Source organism: Nannobrachium achirus, assembly GCF_963921795.1.
Source record: "Nannobrachium achirus genome assembly, chromosome: 4".
NCBI lineage: Eukaryota > Metazoa > Chordata > Actinopteri > Myctophiformes > Myctophidae > Nannobrachium > Nannobrachium achirus.
Window position 1 is genome coordinate 23,047,013 of NC_137813.1, and position 16,118 is coordinate 23,063,130.

General features: G+C 44.3%; 1 protein-coding gene across 1 annotated transcript in view; it reads right to left on the reverse strand.

The window, feature by feature from the left end:
- The window catches only part of LOC308282767 (microtubule-associated serine/threonine-protein kinase 1-like), a gene marked incomplete at both ends in the record, with an annotated part of 81,882 nt that extends 66,864 nt beyond the window's left edge, over window positions 1-15,018 (reverse strand). The window contains one exon of the mRNA XM_080723156.1: window positions 14,980-15,018. Coding sequence (XP_080579282.1) covers window positions 14,980-15,018 — 39 coding nt within the window. The remainder of the gene's footprint in view (window positions 1-14,979) is intronic.
- Window positions 15,019-16,118: the final 1,100 nt, after the last annotated feature.

The following is a 16,118-nucleotide window of genomic DNA, read 5'->3' on the forward strand; positions in this document are numbered from 1 at the left end:
AGGGGGAAAAGGAGAGGACCTAGTATAGAGCCCTGGGGGACTCTAAGTATATTGGGTTTAAGTGGTTAATGTGTGAGCTACTTCACGCCCACTGCAGTGACATTGTGGGCCAGTTCAGTTAACATGCAATTAGAATTGATAGCCAGACCACCACGGCCAATGCAATTATTAGATTAACCTTCAGATAGTGTGCATGCATGGGGTTATGCCTGCTCCAGTGAATGTGTGACGCACATACTGTACGTTATGGGTGTGCATGGTGGAGTGTGCAGGTGTGTGTACTGTACAGTATGTGTGCATGTGTGTGGATGCATATTGTGTGTGTACTGTACTGCTACTGCTCATTAGTACTTTCAGTTCAATATTTTGCAGATACTTCTTCCACACAACAGAACTGTCTGTCAGAACTGACTGTGTTGGCATGAATTGATGAATACAAACAAAAATGACCACAGCGTCAAAATACATACTACCGTATATGGCATATAGTACAACAATAGCATACATTGTTAAGAGATGATTTTAACTATTATACTTAACTGCTAAACTATTTTAATATTTGAACTATTTTCCAAATGGTTACCCCCCATAGAATCTACAACATTGTTGTTTGAAGTGATGATTGACAGAACAGAACCAATGTTTCGCAAAGTCTCTTCAGGGTGTAATTAGGGTGTCAAGTCTCTCTTGTATTTGGAAACAAACTCTGTCTCAGATAATGGAATCTGAATCTGAATACACTCACAGTAGAAATGATTGCCCAACCCAGTGTAGTGGTAAAGATGTTTCCCACCAGAGAAAAACATACCCTTTCTGTTCTGATGGCGATTAACCCTATATATTTTATTCTATAGGATTAAATCTCACCAGAACGTACAGTCACTGTATGTCTCCTACAATGTATCCATCTAAGTCATACATGGGCAACTTTAATTCCAAACATGCAAAACAGGACCTCCTTTAATTACTTTAGTCCATATTAGTAGTTTTTGATGGATAGTATTACAATTGCAGGCTACTCTTTTTATGTCCAACTTATTTGTAAAAGTTCATTAAGTTTACATATATTTACACGTACAGTATAACTAAACACGCTGCATTGCGACACGTTTAGCGCTTGTAGACTGGCTATTTTTTGCTACTTATTCGTGACAGTAGAATGATGGAGTGGGACATCAATTACAAAAACAAGTTACGTTCAAATATGGAGATAAGATGTTTCTGTCGACAGCAACAATATGCAATGTGGCCCCCTGGAGTGAGTGTGGAAATACAGTGCCCCCTCTATCATCAAAGTTGCCCAACCTTGATCTAAGCTGTCCTGTCCCAAGAAGATTAAAATTACAAGGGAGAGTGGACTATGCATTCTCTTAATAAACGAAGACCATGCAAAGAGAATGACTGGATAGTGGATACCCCCTCCTTTAACCTGCCGATGGGAAGGGTGGCGGGCTAATCGTAGATTAGCCTGTTGTCCAGCTAAGCCCTGTGGCTTTCCATGTTAGCGGAGACAAATCCCTATTTACAAGGACGAGTGAATATTCACCCTATTGATTGCTCCTTCACTATGTCCTTCATTGATCAGGCTAATTGACCCTGAGCTATCAGAGCCTGTTAGAAGATGACTTAAAGACAGAGTAGGTGTGTAGAAAGCCTCGGGAGAACCTAGCGATGGAAAGGTTTACCAAACATTTGGGGGGTTTAACATCAGAGGACTACCAAGCTAATGGCAATGGAGTGCTTTACCGTCAGGGGAGGACCTAACATCTGGGATCAACTATACATACGATTTTCCAACACTGTTCGCACACACTATCGATGAACAAAAGGCTGTTTTTGCACAGATAGGCCATTTGTAATTAAACAAAAAAAGATAACCAAAACCAATGGAAAGAGAGCATCGATCTGCATTAATCTTATCAGCGGAGCAGAACAGAATCCAGGCCTGCAGACATCTGTCCGCCTGTCTGTCTGTCTGATGTCACTCCATGGGCTCTTTGATGTTCATGCATGTCTAGTAGACAATTGCACATCCTGCACGTGCTTCAAACAGCAGTGCAGCCGCCAATTGGCAGCGCGGGTATGAGAGACGAACTGAGGGCGGTCTGAAGCATCTGTCTTTACTGTCCCATGTGTGTCCTCACTGGTCCTTTACTGTCCCATGTGTGTCCTCACTGGTCCTTTACTGTCCCATGTGTGTCCTCACTGGTCCTTTACTGTCCCATGTGTGTCCTCACTGGTCCTTTACTGTCCCATGTGTGTCCTCACTGGTCCTTTACTGTCCCATGTGTGTCCTCACTGGTCCTTTACTGTCCCATGTGTGTCCTCACTGGTCTCGCCGTTCAAAAACGGCACAATCTAGAGAAGGAAATGGTGTGTGACTCAGACATCAGCTGCAGCATAATGGCTACTTACCCCGTCTCTGAACATGTGTGGTTCCCTGACCTTGTATAATAGTGGTTCTCAACCTTTTCGGGCCGTGACCCCCAAAATAATCATATTTCAACTGGGGACCCCCTCGACCCTACGAGCACTAAAGCCAGGTCCTAACCGCACAGAATCTCTCACGAATCACCGTCGGAAAGCGTTCTTGCCGACAGGCTGCCGACAGGAAGCCATCGGGAGCTTGTCGGCAAGAGGCGCTTGCTGTCGATAGGGCTGGCGTAACCCGTCGATGGAAATGTTCAGTCGGTGCTTGCGGTCGGTGGTAAATCCTCCACTAGAATGGACCAGAGTCTAGTCTGCTACATTCCAGAACTTTCCAGAAGCAAGCCTAAATAAGCCAGAGACATTTTCCCGTTGCACATTTTAACTAAATACCATTCACAATCTCAACTCTCAATTTCCTATACTAATCAACTCTTTGCAGTCTGTGTACAGTCAAAAGGAGTCTCCTGTAGGCTGTTTGGTGTGCAGACACCATAAGAGAAGCATTACATTTTGTATAATTTATGTTGGTTTGTTTACTGTTGAGTGAGAAAACAATGTCGCACATTAAGTTAATCATCTGGGGACCCCCCAAAATAATTTGGCGACCTCCCTGGGGGTCCCGACCCAAAGGTTGAGCACCACTGTTGTATAATACCTCTTTCTTTCCTGTCCTTTACCAGTGGTGGAAAATGTATTCACATTTGTTGCTTAAGTAAAAGTATCAGCAATGTAGAAATACTCTGTTACAAGTAAAAGTCTGGAATTAAGAAATGACTAAAAGTACAAAGATATTGGTATCGAAATGTACTTAAATACCCAAAAATATGGATATAGGAGATCTACAAGGTCACAATGCGGCGCACCGCGAGGCATTGTGACCGCATTTTTTTTTATCGCATTTCGGAAGGGCAATTAGGGCATGCATGCAAGGGGATTACCATGTGTTTTTAGACACAATAAACCGATGATTTCTTAGGGTTAGGGTAACAGTAACACTCCTGTCATGCTATTATGTGTTAGCCTAGCTCAGCTTGACAATCCACCCATGTTAAAACTACAGTTAGTTAGCTGCATTAGTATATAGGCTGGCTATGCCAGGCTAATTATGTGTATGTGCCTTTAAGAACATGGCAAAGCAGCCCACTGTTGATGTTAGAAGCAGCATGAGTAGAGTCCTATGCATAGGCGACTCTAGCCTCTTCCAGCAAGGGGTGCACGACCTCTATTACCTCATGCACCCGCGCGCGCATTTTTTCAAGTTAAAATCGGTTCGGTTCTACACGGCGGCAGAACCATTTTGGGCTTAATATAATAGGGTTTATAAAAGCATGATCTGACTGTCTTAGTCTTACCTTGGGCTGGTCAGGAGGAAATGGTTCAGTCACGCACAGTGAGACAAGAGTCCTGGCTGATAGAGCCTGAGGTCTGTGTTTTGTAGAGGAAAGTCAGGTACAAAATGATCCTCTCCATGTGATGTTTCAGGGCAAGCAGCTATATTATAATATCTACCGGTAGTCACGTCCATAGTAGTGAAGAGCTCGAACTCCATGCTTTATTTTTAACAGATGTTGTTTTCAATTTCAATACTGGCGCGTGGATATGACATCACATCAGGAGGGGAGGGGGGGGCTGCCTGGAGCTGCCAGCCTCTATCACTACCACTAGGGGGTGTTGTTGTATTCGGTCTGAGTGGATGTAAAGTTACATTACAAAAAAACAAAAAAAACAAAATGGCCACCTGGCGGCCAGGGGTTGCGCGTGCACCCTAGGACACCCCTTAAAATCGCCTATGGTCCTATGGTATATGCACTGACTGCACTAGTGTTCGCATTGCCAGATTCGCTACACACAGACAAACAGGCATCCAGCTCTAAAAGTTTACAGAGTACAGACATTACAACAACTGGAGTCTCGACCAAGGGCTAAACTTAAGTTCGCTGGAAATAAAGGCTACTTCCGTTCCGGGTTCTCGTTCAAGTTGCTCTTCCTAATGGCCACTTGATTTTATTACCTTAGTAAACCTTTTCACAAACACTTGCCTTGCTTTCAATCGCTAGTTTATCATCCTGATATGCGTGTAGTAAATTATGGTCCCATTAATTAAAATAACTAGTCCTTACCCGTTCAAAGATATGAGCTCCGAAATGATTTGCAGTGTGTGGGTTATGGGGTGTGAACTAAGTTACTTTCCATCCCTCATATACTGTGTGTAGTACACACAGTATATGAGGGATGGAAAGTAACTTTCTGGTGCTTGCATGATAATATGTAGGAGCATCAATGTAAGAAATACCCGTTTCGTTTAAAGGCTACAGAGATACTGTGTACTGATCTACATGACAACATCTGAAAGAGGGCCAGCCAACACCCCCCCCCCACCCACCCACCCACCCACCCACACACACGCACGCACGCACGCACACACACACACACAGAGCTGGTTAAACATGTTGCCCCATGCTAGATGCAGAATAGATATGCCTCATGCTAGATGCAGAATAGATAGTAGTTACACCATAAAAATGCTAATATACAGCATATGATTTGTGAAAGTGACAAACGGGCTTCACAGTTATGTCAGGTGTGTTCATATGCTAATGGTGATGCGATTTCAGATCAATTGCTCCAGCCACTGAGGAGAAACGTTGTGACAGACAGACAGACAGACAGACAGACAGACACTCACTCAGACAGACATTTGCAAAATTATCTACTATTACATTTTTCTTAGAGCCGCATCCCACTTCCAAGGCCATACACGCCCCTTTACATCCACTTCAACTCATAGCTAGCTCGCTAGATGCAGAATAGATATGCCTCATGCTAGATGCAGAATAGATAGTAGTTACACCATAAAAATGCTAATATACAGCATATGATTTGTGAAAGTGACAAACGGGCTTCACAGTTATGTCAGGTGTGTTCATATTAATGCTAATGGTGATGCGATTTCAGATCAATTGCTCCAGCCACTGAGGAGAAACGCTGTGACAGTATGATAGAAAAATATTAATATCCAGTCAGGGTGAAGTCAACCATTTATTGAAGAAGATTCAGCATCAGAGAAACAGCATTATCAGCATCAGAGAGTCTTCTGCCCTGTCGGGCAGAAGACTTCCCTAGTACCATTACCATACAGCTCTTATAGTCCAAGATGCTATTCTAACATGTTAACATGGTCTTATAAGGATATGTTCTAAACATAAAGACAACATACAAATAGTTACCCAGGGTACAGATTTGCTGACAGAGTGAGAGAGCAAGCATAGGTGGGGGAGAGAACTCAGCTGTTAGATTGACAGCTGCAGGTACCGCTAAATGAGTAGCCTTGTGAGATTTAGACTTTTGTTACTCTATAAATATTTCCACCACAACAGACAGACAGACAGACAGACAGACAGACAGACAGACAGACAGACACTCACTCAGACAGACATTTGCAAAATTATAGTATAGATTAGGCTATGTTTCTAGGCGTTCTACTCTTTCTACTGAGTGAAGACTGCCCTCCAGCCAATGGCATTCAGTTGATTCATTTCCGGATATAGAAAGATGGTGGATTTGAAATCGCACTAAAATAGGCTTAATTTATCGTTAGAAACCAATGGCGTCACGCTGTACATTCTTTTTACGGTCTATGGTCTTGACCCTATACAGCTGTACAGGATGATGTAAAAAACACATATGTAATAATAGGATGAGGATTCAGAGCACAAGTGTAGTAACCACCGCAACGCACCTCAATTTCTCTCTTAATCGGCTACTCAACTTTTACACTTTTTAATTTCTGAAAAGGTCGCTGAACCAGCGCTCGTTTCCGAGTCCATTGTGGTCTCCATTAGGGATGCGGTATCGGTACTCGTGGTATCGGTACTCGACCCGATACAACCCTATTTTGCTGTACTCGTACTCGCCAGATACTTCTCACGGCAGCGCCCGATACTCTGCTGGGGCGTCACAAGGGGGAGAAAAGTGGGACTGAGTTACTAGGGCTCAAGGTGAAAGCCAGGGCCTTAATTATTTTATACTTTTGCTATTGAAAAATAGCAGATATGCAAGCTCACAGTGCCGCACTGCGAACGAGGCACCAGTGCTCCAACGATACAGCTGCGACCACTTAAAGGCATCAGCATCACGGCATGCCTTGTTGCGCTAAACTTACCTCTAAAGTTGAATCTCTTTCATATATCCTTCACCACCTCACGCAAATTGCAAAGTATAGGCTACTGTAGGTAAGTTAAACTTCCCACTAGAAAGCTGTGTGTGTGTTTGTTTGTTTGTCACTGTCGCTCTTGTCTTGAAAGCTCGCTCTCTCGGTGAAGTGTGTGTCTGTCTGCAGGGACGTGCAGAGACATTTTAGAGAGGCAGGGGCTGATATTTCTAGAAGGCCTTTTGGTGGACAATTCTCTTGAATGCAGCCTTCAGTTATGGTATGGAAAGGGCCCGGGGACATTTGCATTTTTTACCATAGTAAAAAAATGCATTCATGGACACTTTTTACAGACTGATCTGGCAGGGGCTCAAGCCCCCTTTGATGTCAAATTGTCAATGTGTGTACGTGCCTGCCTGCCAGTGTAGCACAGCTGAAAAAAGACGATTGATTGAAGAGAATAGAGATTCTGTGGGCTTCGCCACCTAGTGGCGGAAGAAATGACCTCTGGGAACTCAGATTGCTGTGGGCTAAATCAATGAATGCATTTCTGAGAATACCAGAAAAAAAGAATAATTTGACATTATGTTATAGTTGCGGATGAGGATGGATGCGGATATATAAATTGGATAATATATTTTTTTAGAGGGAAAAAAAAAAGCGTAATTTAAATACATTTTGTATTATTAATTGTACTCGTATCGGTACTCGGTATCGGCGAGTACTCAACATGAAGTACTTGTACTCGTACTCGGTCAGCAAAAAAGTGGTATCGGGACATCCCTAGTCTCCATCAGCGGCCGCATGGTGTAGCGTAGCTACTGGTGGGTGTATAAGTGCTCTGTGACTAACCGACAGCACGAAAATCCAATCTTAATTTTCCGCTGACGTTCTTCTCTAATAATAATTTCCACCAAATGAACATAATATCGCTCTCAGACTCAGTGAAGAGATAGTGGACATTATTATTATTATTCAAATGATATCCAGCAGCTTCCCTGTCATATTATGAGACATGGCTGCGGTGGATAGATGGCAATTTCTCCATAGCTCATTATTCTCTTGGGTCGTAATTACCATGTCGGGCTGCCAAGCTTGTTGCACACCGCACGATCGGGTTTCTCATTTACTGTAAGAACATACAAGAGGCTTAAAAGCACCCAAACAGGCGTGTTCAGACTAGGCCCCGCTAATGAAGCCTGGTGTTGGCTAAGGGTGACTGAAGACAGATGGGAGCTTCTGTCACCAAAGTGATGCTCCTGCGGAATTACAGATTAGGAAACAAAACAATTACAAGCTATATTTCCTATCTTTCCTGACAGCAGCGCCTGCTAAAGCAGATGGTTTGGGTCTGCTGGGGATGACTGGAGTTTGTATGTTTTGTACGTTCAAATTCTCGGTCCATGGATGGCCCAATGCATGACACTAAAAAGAGAATATACATTAGCAGAATATCTGAGCGCAGTAAACAACCCAAAACTCAGGAAAGCCTTGACTAGGTACAGACTCGGCGAACACCGCCTTGCAATAGAGAAAGGCCGCCATAGACAGACCCAGTCTCAAGGGAAGATAGACTATGCATCCACTGCACACAAAATGTGGTAGAAACAGAGCTACACTTTCTAACCACCTGCCCACTATACCAAGACATCAGAGAAACATACTTCCCACAGATTACACACACCCAAAGTTAGTTTGAAAACATGACCAATGATGAAAAACTCCCATTCCTACTGGGAGAAATACAACACCGTGTAAACACAGCAGCAAGAATTGTGAACTGTTGTGACAAAAGACTGCTAGCAACACAACCACCCTAAGGGCTACAGTACAAACCATGGACATCTACCTTTAAATTCATTTTGAGAAAAAATAATGCTGCTATTAGTTCCAGAAGCTTTATACCCTGTATATATTTAAAATGATATAATGCGACATAGCTCTGTTTACACAATGCTGTACCCCCTCCAACTGTATATATGTTCCCCATTTTCAACAATTTTTATTTTATTTGCGACACTTGCTTTGGCAATGTAAACGTATGTTTTCTCGTGCCAATAAAGCTCCTTTGAATTGAATTGAATTGCATTGCATATCAAACTGGGGTCCTTGAAATCACCACTGCACTAAGGATATTGTAAATGTGTACAACTATCGATTCATTTGTTTTTCGGCGCATAGGCAGGTACTGTATGTCTTTGTTAATGTGAGTGGAGAGAGAAAGACAGAAAAGAAAAACAAAACATTATCATAAATCAGTGCATATTCAAACATGACTTTGTGCCAGGGTCTAATTAGTGTGGAAGGAAGCGCATTTTCCTGGAGATTAGTCCAAGTGCGCAGCTCCTTGTAATTAAAGCTGAATGTTGTGCTGCTGTTTAGCATGAGACTGCAGATGGCCTATTTCTGTCACTGCCTGTTCACCTTGACAGCAGCAGCACCATTAACCTCCTACATGTTTGAAAGTGTGTGTGTGTGTGTGTGTGTGTGTGTGTGTGTGTGTGTGTGTGTGTGTGTGTGTGTGTGTGTGTGTGTGTGTGTGTGTGTGTGTGTGTGTGTGTGTGCGCTTGCACACGCGTGTATGTAGGCTACTATATGTATGAATACCAGTAAGACTCCCTAATCGGGAGATAAGCGACCGTAGGTGGCTTATCTCCACAAATAGGGCAAAAATTTGTTTTTCCAAAATCTTCCTGATCCATGTTGATGATATGAGTGTATCTATGTGTTCATGACTTTGTGCGTGCGTGCGTGCGTGCATGCGTGTGTGATATTTGCACAGATGCTCTGGGACATGTTTGAACTGGCTTCCTGTGGTGAGTCATTGTCGATGTGGATGCATCATTTATGTTCACTCAACCAGAGGCAAAAATGTGCAGAGAAGAAAAGCGTTTAAACATAAAACAAACGTTCTTTACAAAAAAAAAAAAAAAAAGTCAACATTCAAGCTGAGCCATCTTCACAAACCCTCATGTAGACAGGTGTTACGGTGTGTTAAACATGGTATTTTGTGTGTAGTCTCTTCCCTGGGAATACGATGTTATACTGTGAAAGCAATATACGGTACAGTATGTGAAAGCGTTAGCAAAAGGCCACGTAGGTGAACCTGTGGGCCACGTCTTTAATCATCTTGCCTGCGGATTATAAGCTCTCATAATGACATGTGCGGCTCTCTTACTGGGATCTCCACTGCAGTCATGTTTTAGGTCAACAAGCATGCTTGCAGGACAGTCCGTCATTCAAGCTTCAAGTCATCTACCTGTTTACAGTAATGTCCTGAATGTTAATTCAACTTTGAGAGACATGTAAGGGTCTATTATTTGGTTACATTTGTAGACAAATGGTTTAAGTTAGTTGATTTGACAGATTTCTATTCATCATCCTTCACACTATTCATCCAGACAATCACACAGACTTCCCCACGGCCAACCGTGCATCCATCCATCCATCCATCCATCCATCCGGGAGAGTGTTGTTTGCAGGTCTTTCAGTCAGAGTGTATCAAAAAAGCAACTGGGTTAAGCACTGTTGGTCCGACCAGTTTAACATTCACCAGATTAGCATTCACCAGCGTCAGCAGGTTAGCATTTCACCAGGTTAGCATTCACCAGCGTCAGCAGGTTAGCATTTCACCAGGTTAGCATTCACCAGCGTCAGCAGGTTAGCATTTCACCAGGTTAGCATTTCACCAGTGTCAGCAGGTTAGCATTTCACCAGGTTAGCATTCGCCAGCGTTTGTTTTACTGAGGTTAGGGTTAGGGTTAAGGTTAGGTTAAGGTATATCGCCGTCCCCCCGACTTTCGTCACCTCCGTGCAGCCAATCACAAGCTTCCAATGCCTTAACCCAGTTGCTTTTTTGATACACTCGGACTGAAAGACCTGGCAAAAACACTCTCCCCCATCCATCCATTCATCTATCCATCCATCCATCCATCCAGCCTCCTCCATCAATCCGTCCATTTGTCCGTCTGTCCTTCCATCCATCCATCCATCCGGTCAGGCAGACAGTCGCCCAACTATCCATCAATCCGTCCATGCATCCATCAATCCGTCCATGCATCCATCCATGATCCATCTATCCATCCGTTCAACTCTTCATCATTCATGCATCCATTCACCCAGGCATCCAGAGGGCAAAGAGACTGAAAAGGGACAAAAACACACGCACACACACGCATGCACGCACACACACACCCTCCAGATATGAGACAACTGTTCCACTATGATTGCACTTCTGACGTCTCGTCCTTTCAGGTCCTGCTGTCTGCAGGAGGAGAAATGGCCCCCGTCGTAATGAAAAGGCATTAGCCCCGGCTGCATGCCTACGTACGGCACAGCACCGTTGTCCGTTGCCCCGCCTGGCTGGCCCGATAGCCGGCCAATCATTTAGCAGACATGACAGAGAACAACGGCGAGAAGGCGAGTGTAGGGCCGGACAACAGGGATCAATCAAGGAGCATGGCGCTGCCAGGCGACAGCCAGTGTGATGCTCATCATTTCCAGCACTGATGGGAGCTGCAGTGCGCTGCCTGACAGATGGAGAGGGCCCAGGGGACACAGAGGACCACACAGGGGTGTCGCACCAAATTCTGGGCCCTGGGTACAAGGATTCACTGGGCCCCCCCCCCCCCCCCCCCATGAATGTTTTTCATAGCGGGAGGGGGGTTTAACCCATTTAGACTGGGAACGCATTGTTACGCATTATTTTGTGCTTTAACTATTGAAAAATAGCAGATATAAAAGCTCACAACGCGGCACCGAGTGACGCGCTGCGAGCTTGTAGATCTTCTATTTTTGAAAAATTACGAAAAAGTCTTTGAAAAACCTATGTTTCTATGTCAGACAGTAGTGCTCAAACTTTTTCATGTGAAGGACCCCCAAAATGATATGTATTTGGCGACAGACCCCCAATTCAAAATATTTAGGTCCAGGGACCCCCCAGGAGCAAAATTCCAGTTACAAATGTTCGCTCAAATAATACATATATTCAAAGATTTGCACACATTTTCATGATTTTTCAAAAGTAGCAGATCTACAAGCTCGCAGAGCGGCACTCGGTGCCGCGCTGTGAGCTTGTATATCTGCTATTTTTCAATAGTTAAAGCATAAATAATTAAGGCCCCTCCACCATGGGCCCTAGCTAAGCATCGAGCATTCATGCAACAAAGGTGAATGCCACCAGGGCCCTATCCTGAAGGGACAAACGTGGCATCTTTCCACCAGTGTTGCTGCTTGAAGAAACCACAAACTCAACAAGTTGCAGGACCCATGCTCAGGTTCTAGGCACACATCTGTGACTGTCAAACACCTGTGACTGGCACACAACTGCCAGCACTTGAAGCCCAAAAGGAGAGTGAATGCCAGCAGAACAGTATTACAGGCCATTTTGGCAAATATTTGGTCGGCGCTACCCACACGTTTGGCTGTGTAGCTCATGCTTCGAATGCCCGATGCTTAGCAAGCTGTACCTCGTTGGAAAGGTGACGACGTTTGAGAAAGGTGACAACGTTTGACAACTACTGGGTTAAATGATGATCATTGAATGCTTAAAAATAACGCCTCCCCCTCCCAGTTAAAGAAATCACCATTACACAGTTTCAACTTAATGTACTGGACTGTTGCTAGGAGACATTTGCAGCTGTGTACTACACTTTGACACTTTGTTTATATTCTTCTTATATTCTTCATCTATCTAAACTAGCACATTTTAAATTATATCACAGACATAAAAGTATCATAAGTGCCCTCCTTTCTTAATAAGGTCACGTGCACGCTCACACGCTCCGACCAGCATTAGCCAATGAAATATTTATTTTGGCTTGATATATCATGAGTAAGATTAGGCTATCCTAACTATGGCTTGTGAAACAAGATCTTTCACTCCACTACCCCTCGAAAGACCAACGCATGTGAATGGACTGGAGAGACCAGATGGGGGTGGGTTGTGCATCTGGTGGAGTGTGAAGTGCCATAAACTGCTGGCTATTGTTTTCCTAAGTAGCCTACCAACAACTAATCTACATACACTACTACAACAGTGGTATATGCTATCATACAATGTTAGCACCTACTGTTGTGCAAAGTGGCTAGGTGGGTGCTTGGCGCACAAATCGAGTGGAACGCATAGAGTGCAGGCACGTGCACATCCATGCATATTAACCCATTTAATTAGAACTAAGTCCGATTCTAAAACGCCTTCTAAATCATAACCTAGGTTTTCTGGGGAAAAAAAAGTATTTATTCAAAAAATTACAAAAACATTATACTGCTATATACTGTACATAGCTAAAAGAAACACAAAAGGGGTTCCCGTCCTGAAGGGTAAAAACACCAAAAGGGGGTCCTACCCAAAATGGGTTATGCTGTGGTATGAAGCCTGAGATGTTATTGGGTGGATTATTGAATTCAATTAATATAAATTGTTCCTTATCCAGAAAATTATCATGCCCTAAATACATTTGCTTGCCATTCGTTGTATTTCTGCATGTTACTCATAGGGCATGATTAAATACTCTATATGACATCATACCGTTTGTATGGGTAAGTAAATGATGTGTGCTGAAGGTCTGTGGAGTCACAGAGTGCAGCAGACTAAAGATGTTGGTCTCATGTAAGTCACGCTGAAGCAGTGCATCATGGGTGCGACCCCCGACCCCCACCGCAGGGGAGCGGGGTGTGTCACCATATGGCACTGAGAGAAAGAGAGACATGAGGGGGTTTTAAATTTAACAGCTAGGAGAGAGAGAGGAAGAGGTTTGTGTGTGTGTGTGTGTGTGTGTGTGTGTGTGTGTGTGTGTGTGTGCGCACGTGCTTGCGTGCACACACACATACAATGAGAGGAGAAACAATTGGATGAGACGCATAACACACAATATCACAGACACACAAGCACAGACACACACACAAACATTGAGCAACACAAGGATACACACACACACACACACACACACACACACACACACACACACACAATGCTAGACACGCAAATCGTACAGTTCCTGCACACATGTATCAAGAACAATGGTTCTCAACCTGTGGCTCGGCACCCCCAGGAGGGGTCCCCAAATTATTTTGGGAGGTCCCCAGATGTTTAGCTAAATGTTAACATTGTTTTCTCACTCAACAGTAAACAGACCAACATACAATATAAGTGTATACAGGGTAAAGTGACAATTTAAGGACTTTAAAGACCTTATCAGTACCTCTGGTCAAACATTGGTCAAATTGTCAAATATTAGAGGCAGAAATTGTGAAAATAGCAATCTATGCTCACAACGCCTCACAACGCGATGCGTTGTGAGCATAGATCTGCTATTTTCACAATGGAATAGATCGAGTCAAACTAAATGTAATGCCAACTCCTACAATTCCAAGTGCTTGTGCAGGGTGGGGTGTCCCCAGCTCAAATAGGATTATTTTGGGGGTCGTTGCCTGAAAAGGTTGAGAACCACTGAACCACTGATCTAGAAGACACCATAAGCATGAACTCTCTCCAGCATCAGACACACACTGACAGTGAGATGATGACACCTCACCTCTACTCTAATATCCTTTATTCTTTATTCCCTTTCTCTCGCTCTCGCTCTCTCTCTCTCTCTCTCTCTCTCTCTCTCCCCCCACAACAAGGCTCAATGTGCTTGTTGTTAAGCCTCCACCCTCCAGTTAGATTTATGTATGTAGGCCTACTCACACCTACCTTCAGGCCTACCGAACCCTGCAGACACTCACACCGCAGGGTGCTATTACTTGTCTGAATCACACACAGTATGGGGGAGAGAGAGAGAGAGAGAGAGAGAGAGAGAGAGAGAGAGAGAGAGAGAGAGAGAGAGAGAGAGAGAGAGAGGCTGACCCGTGTTTAAGCAGACTGCTCCATAATGAACATGTCGCATTAATATGCATGACTGACGATTCATTAGATAGTTTTTTGTCTAATTGACCAAAGCCTACATACAGTATGTAGGTCTACTGTAGATGCTGCGGCCTAGCCTACATTAGAGTTAGCTATTGCAACTAACTGACACTTTATTTATAGTGACTGGCCATCTATGGCTGGCTGCTGGTAGAGATACTGTCATGCTACAAAATAGTGTCATGCTACAAAAAAACCCATGTCACATCATCTATGATGAGACATGATGAGTAATAAAGTGACAGCTGACTGTGTAGTCTGCACTGCACTATAGTAGTGTCAGTGAGTGATAACCAAATGTGCCATTTATACACTCTCAGAGTTAAATAATAAATGTAGGCCTGTGTCATGTAATGTAAATTGGGGTATCGTTAAGAGATTAAAATGCCATCAAATGGGGTCCCGTAGCCTATTTGCATATCAAATTAGGCGTCCTTGGGGTGAAAAAACACTGGGTTACTGTATGTCCAAAACAAACAACCGTCCTCACCTGCAGCCTCCGGCGCCGTATAATCCCCGAGTCATCCATGACGTGGTGGTGATAGCACAGCAGCGGTGAACAGTACCTTCGGTTACCTCGGTACTATGGACCCGGCAGCGATGCGGCATCCACCGGCGGTCCGGTCCACTTCACACCCCAACTGCACAGCAGCAGCTTGGTCGGTGCCAAAGCGCGCACGGTGCGTCCACTCACTGTCACGTTGAAGAGCCACCTGGTCCCATTCCGACCGTGGACTTTCTGGGCTTTATTCTGTCCTCTGAATATGCGATTAAACTAATTGTCCCGTGTAGGTAGGTAGGCCTACAGACTGTTTAAATACCTTAAGTGTGTCGACAGCTGGCCGTTTCGCTGTGGTTTGTGCTCCTTGGTTCTTCTGGCTCATCATTAACACATCCAGCTCCAGTCGGTCGACGGTTCCTATGCTTTGATCCTGACCATTTCTGACTGTGATACGCAGCAGGCCTGAAACCAACACTGGTCTCAGTGGTCTGACACGGTAGCCTACTAACGCGATCTTCGACCATTGGACGTAAGGGGAATCTTGCGATTATTTGTGATTCCGGTCAACGCCGAACACACAAAAAAAAAGGGCGAAAACGAGCAAACTAGTCTACTTCTACAAAACAACTCTGTCTCTGACTGTGGGCTCGTCGTTCATCGCGTTGACATCGCTGCTGATTGATTCGCTGCCGCCGAGGACTCGCTCCCGTCTCAGTCTCGTAGTCGCAACATCATCCCCCGGTGATAACGGCCAACGTCCCTCGTCCTTCCAAACCGACGGTTTCTATTGTATTTACTCGTGCGGACCGGGGTTAGTTTCATTCATTGTCTCAACAACAGTCACGTCCTCCGATACTAGACAGGCGACAGCAGCAGCAGCAACGCGATAGGCTGTGTGTGTGTATTGCAGGCCCGGCTGGTGCCCACAATGGCTGAGGGTGCCCCCCTTTTAAGTGAGGATGCCCATATATTTGAAAATGTTTTATGTCCAATAAAGCGCGGCAGCTGCAGCGGCGCCCCCTGTAGCCTGTCTATATATAGACTGTGCCCACTGCGCAGGCAATGACAGCCAGACAATTAAACCAACCATATTAGCAAAACAATCAGAAGCTTTGTTTTATTATTAT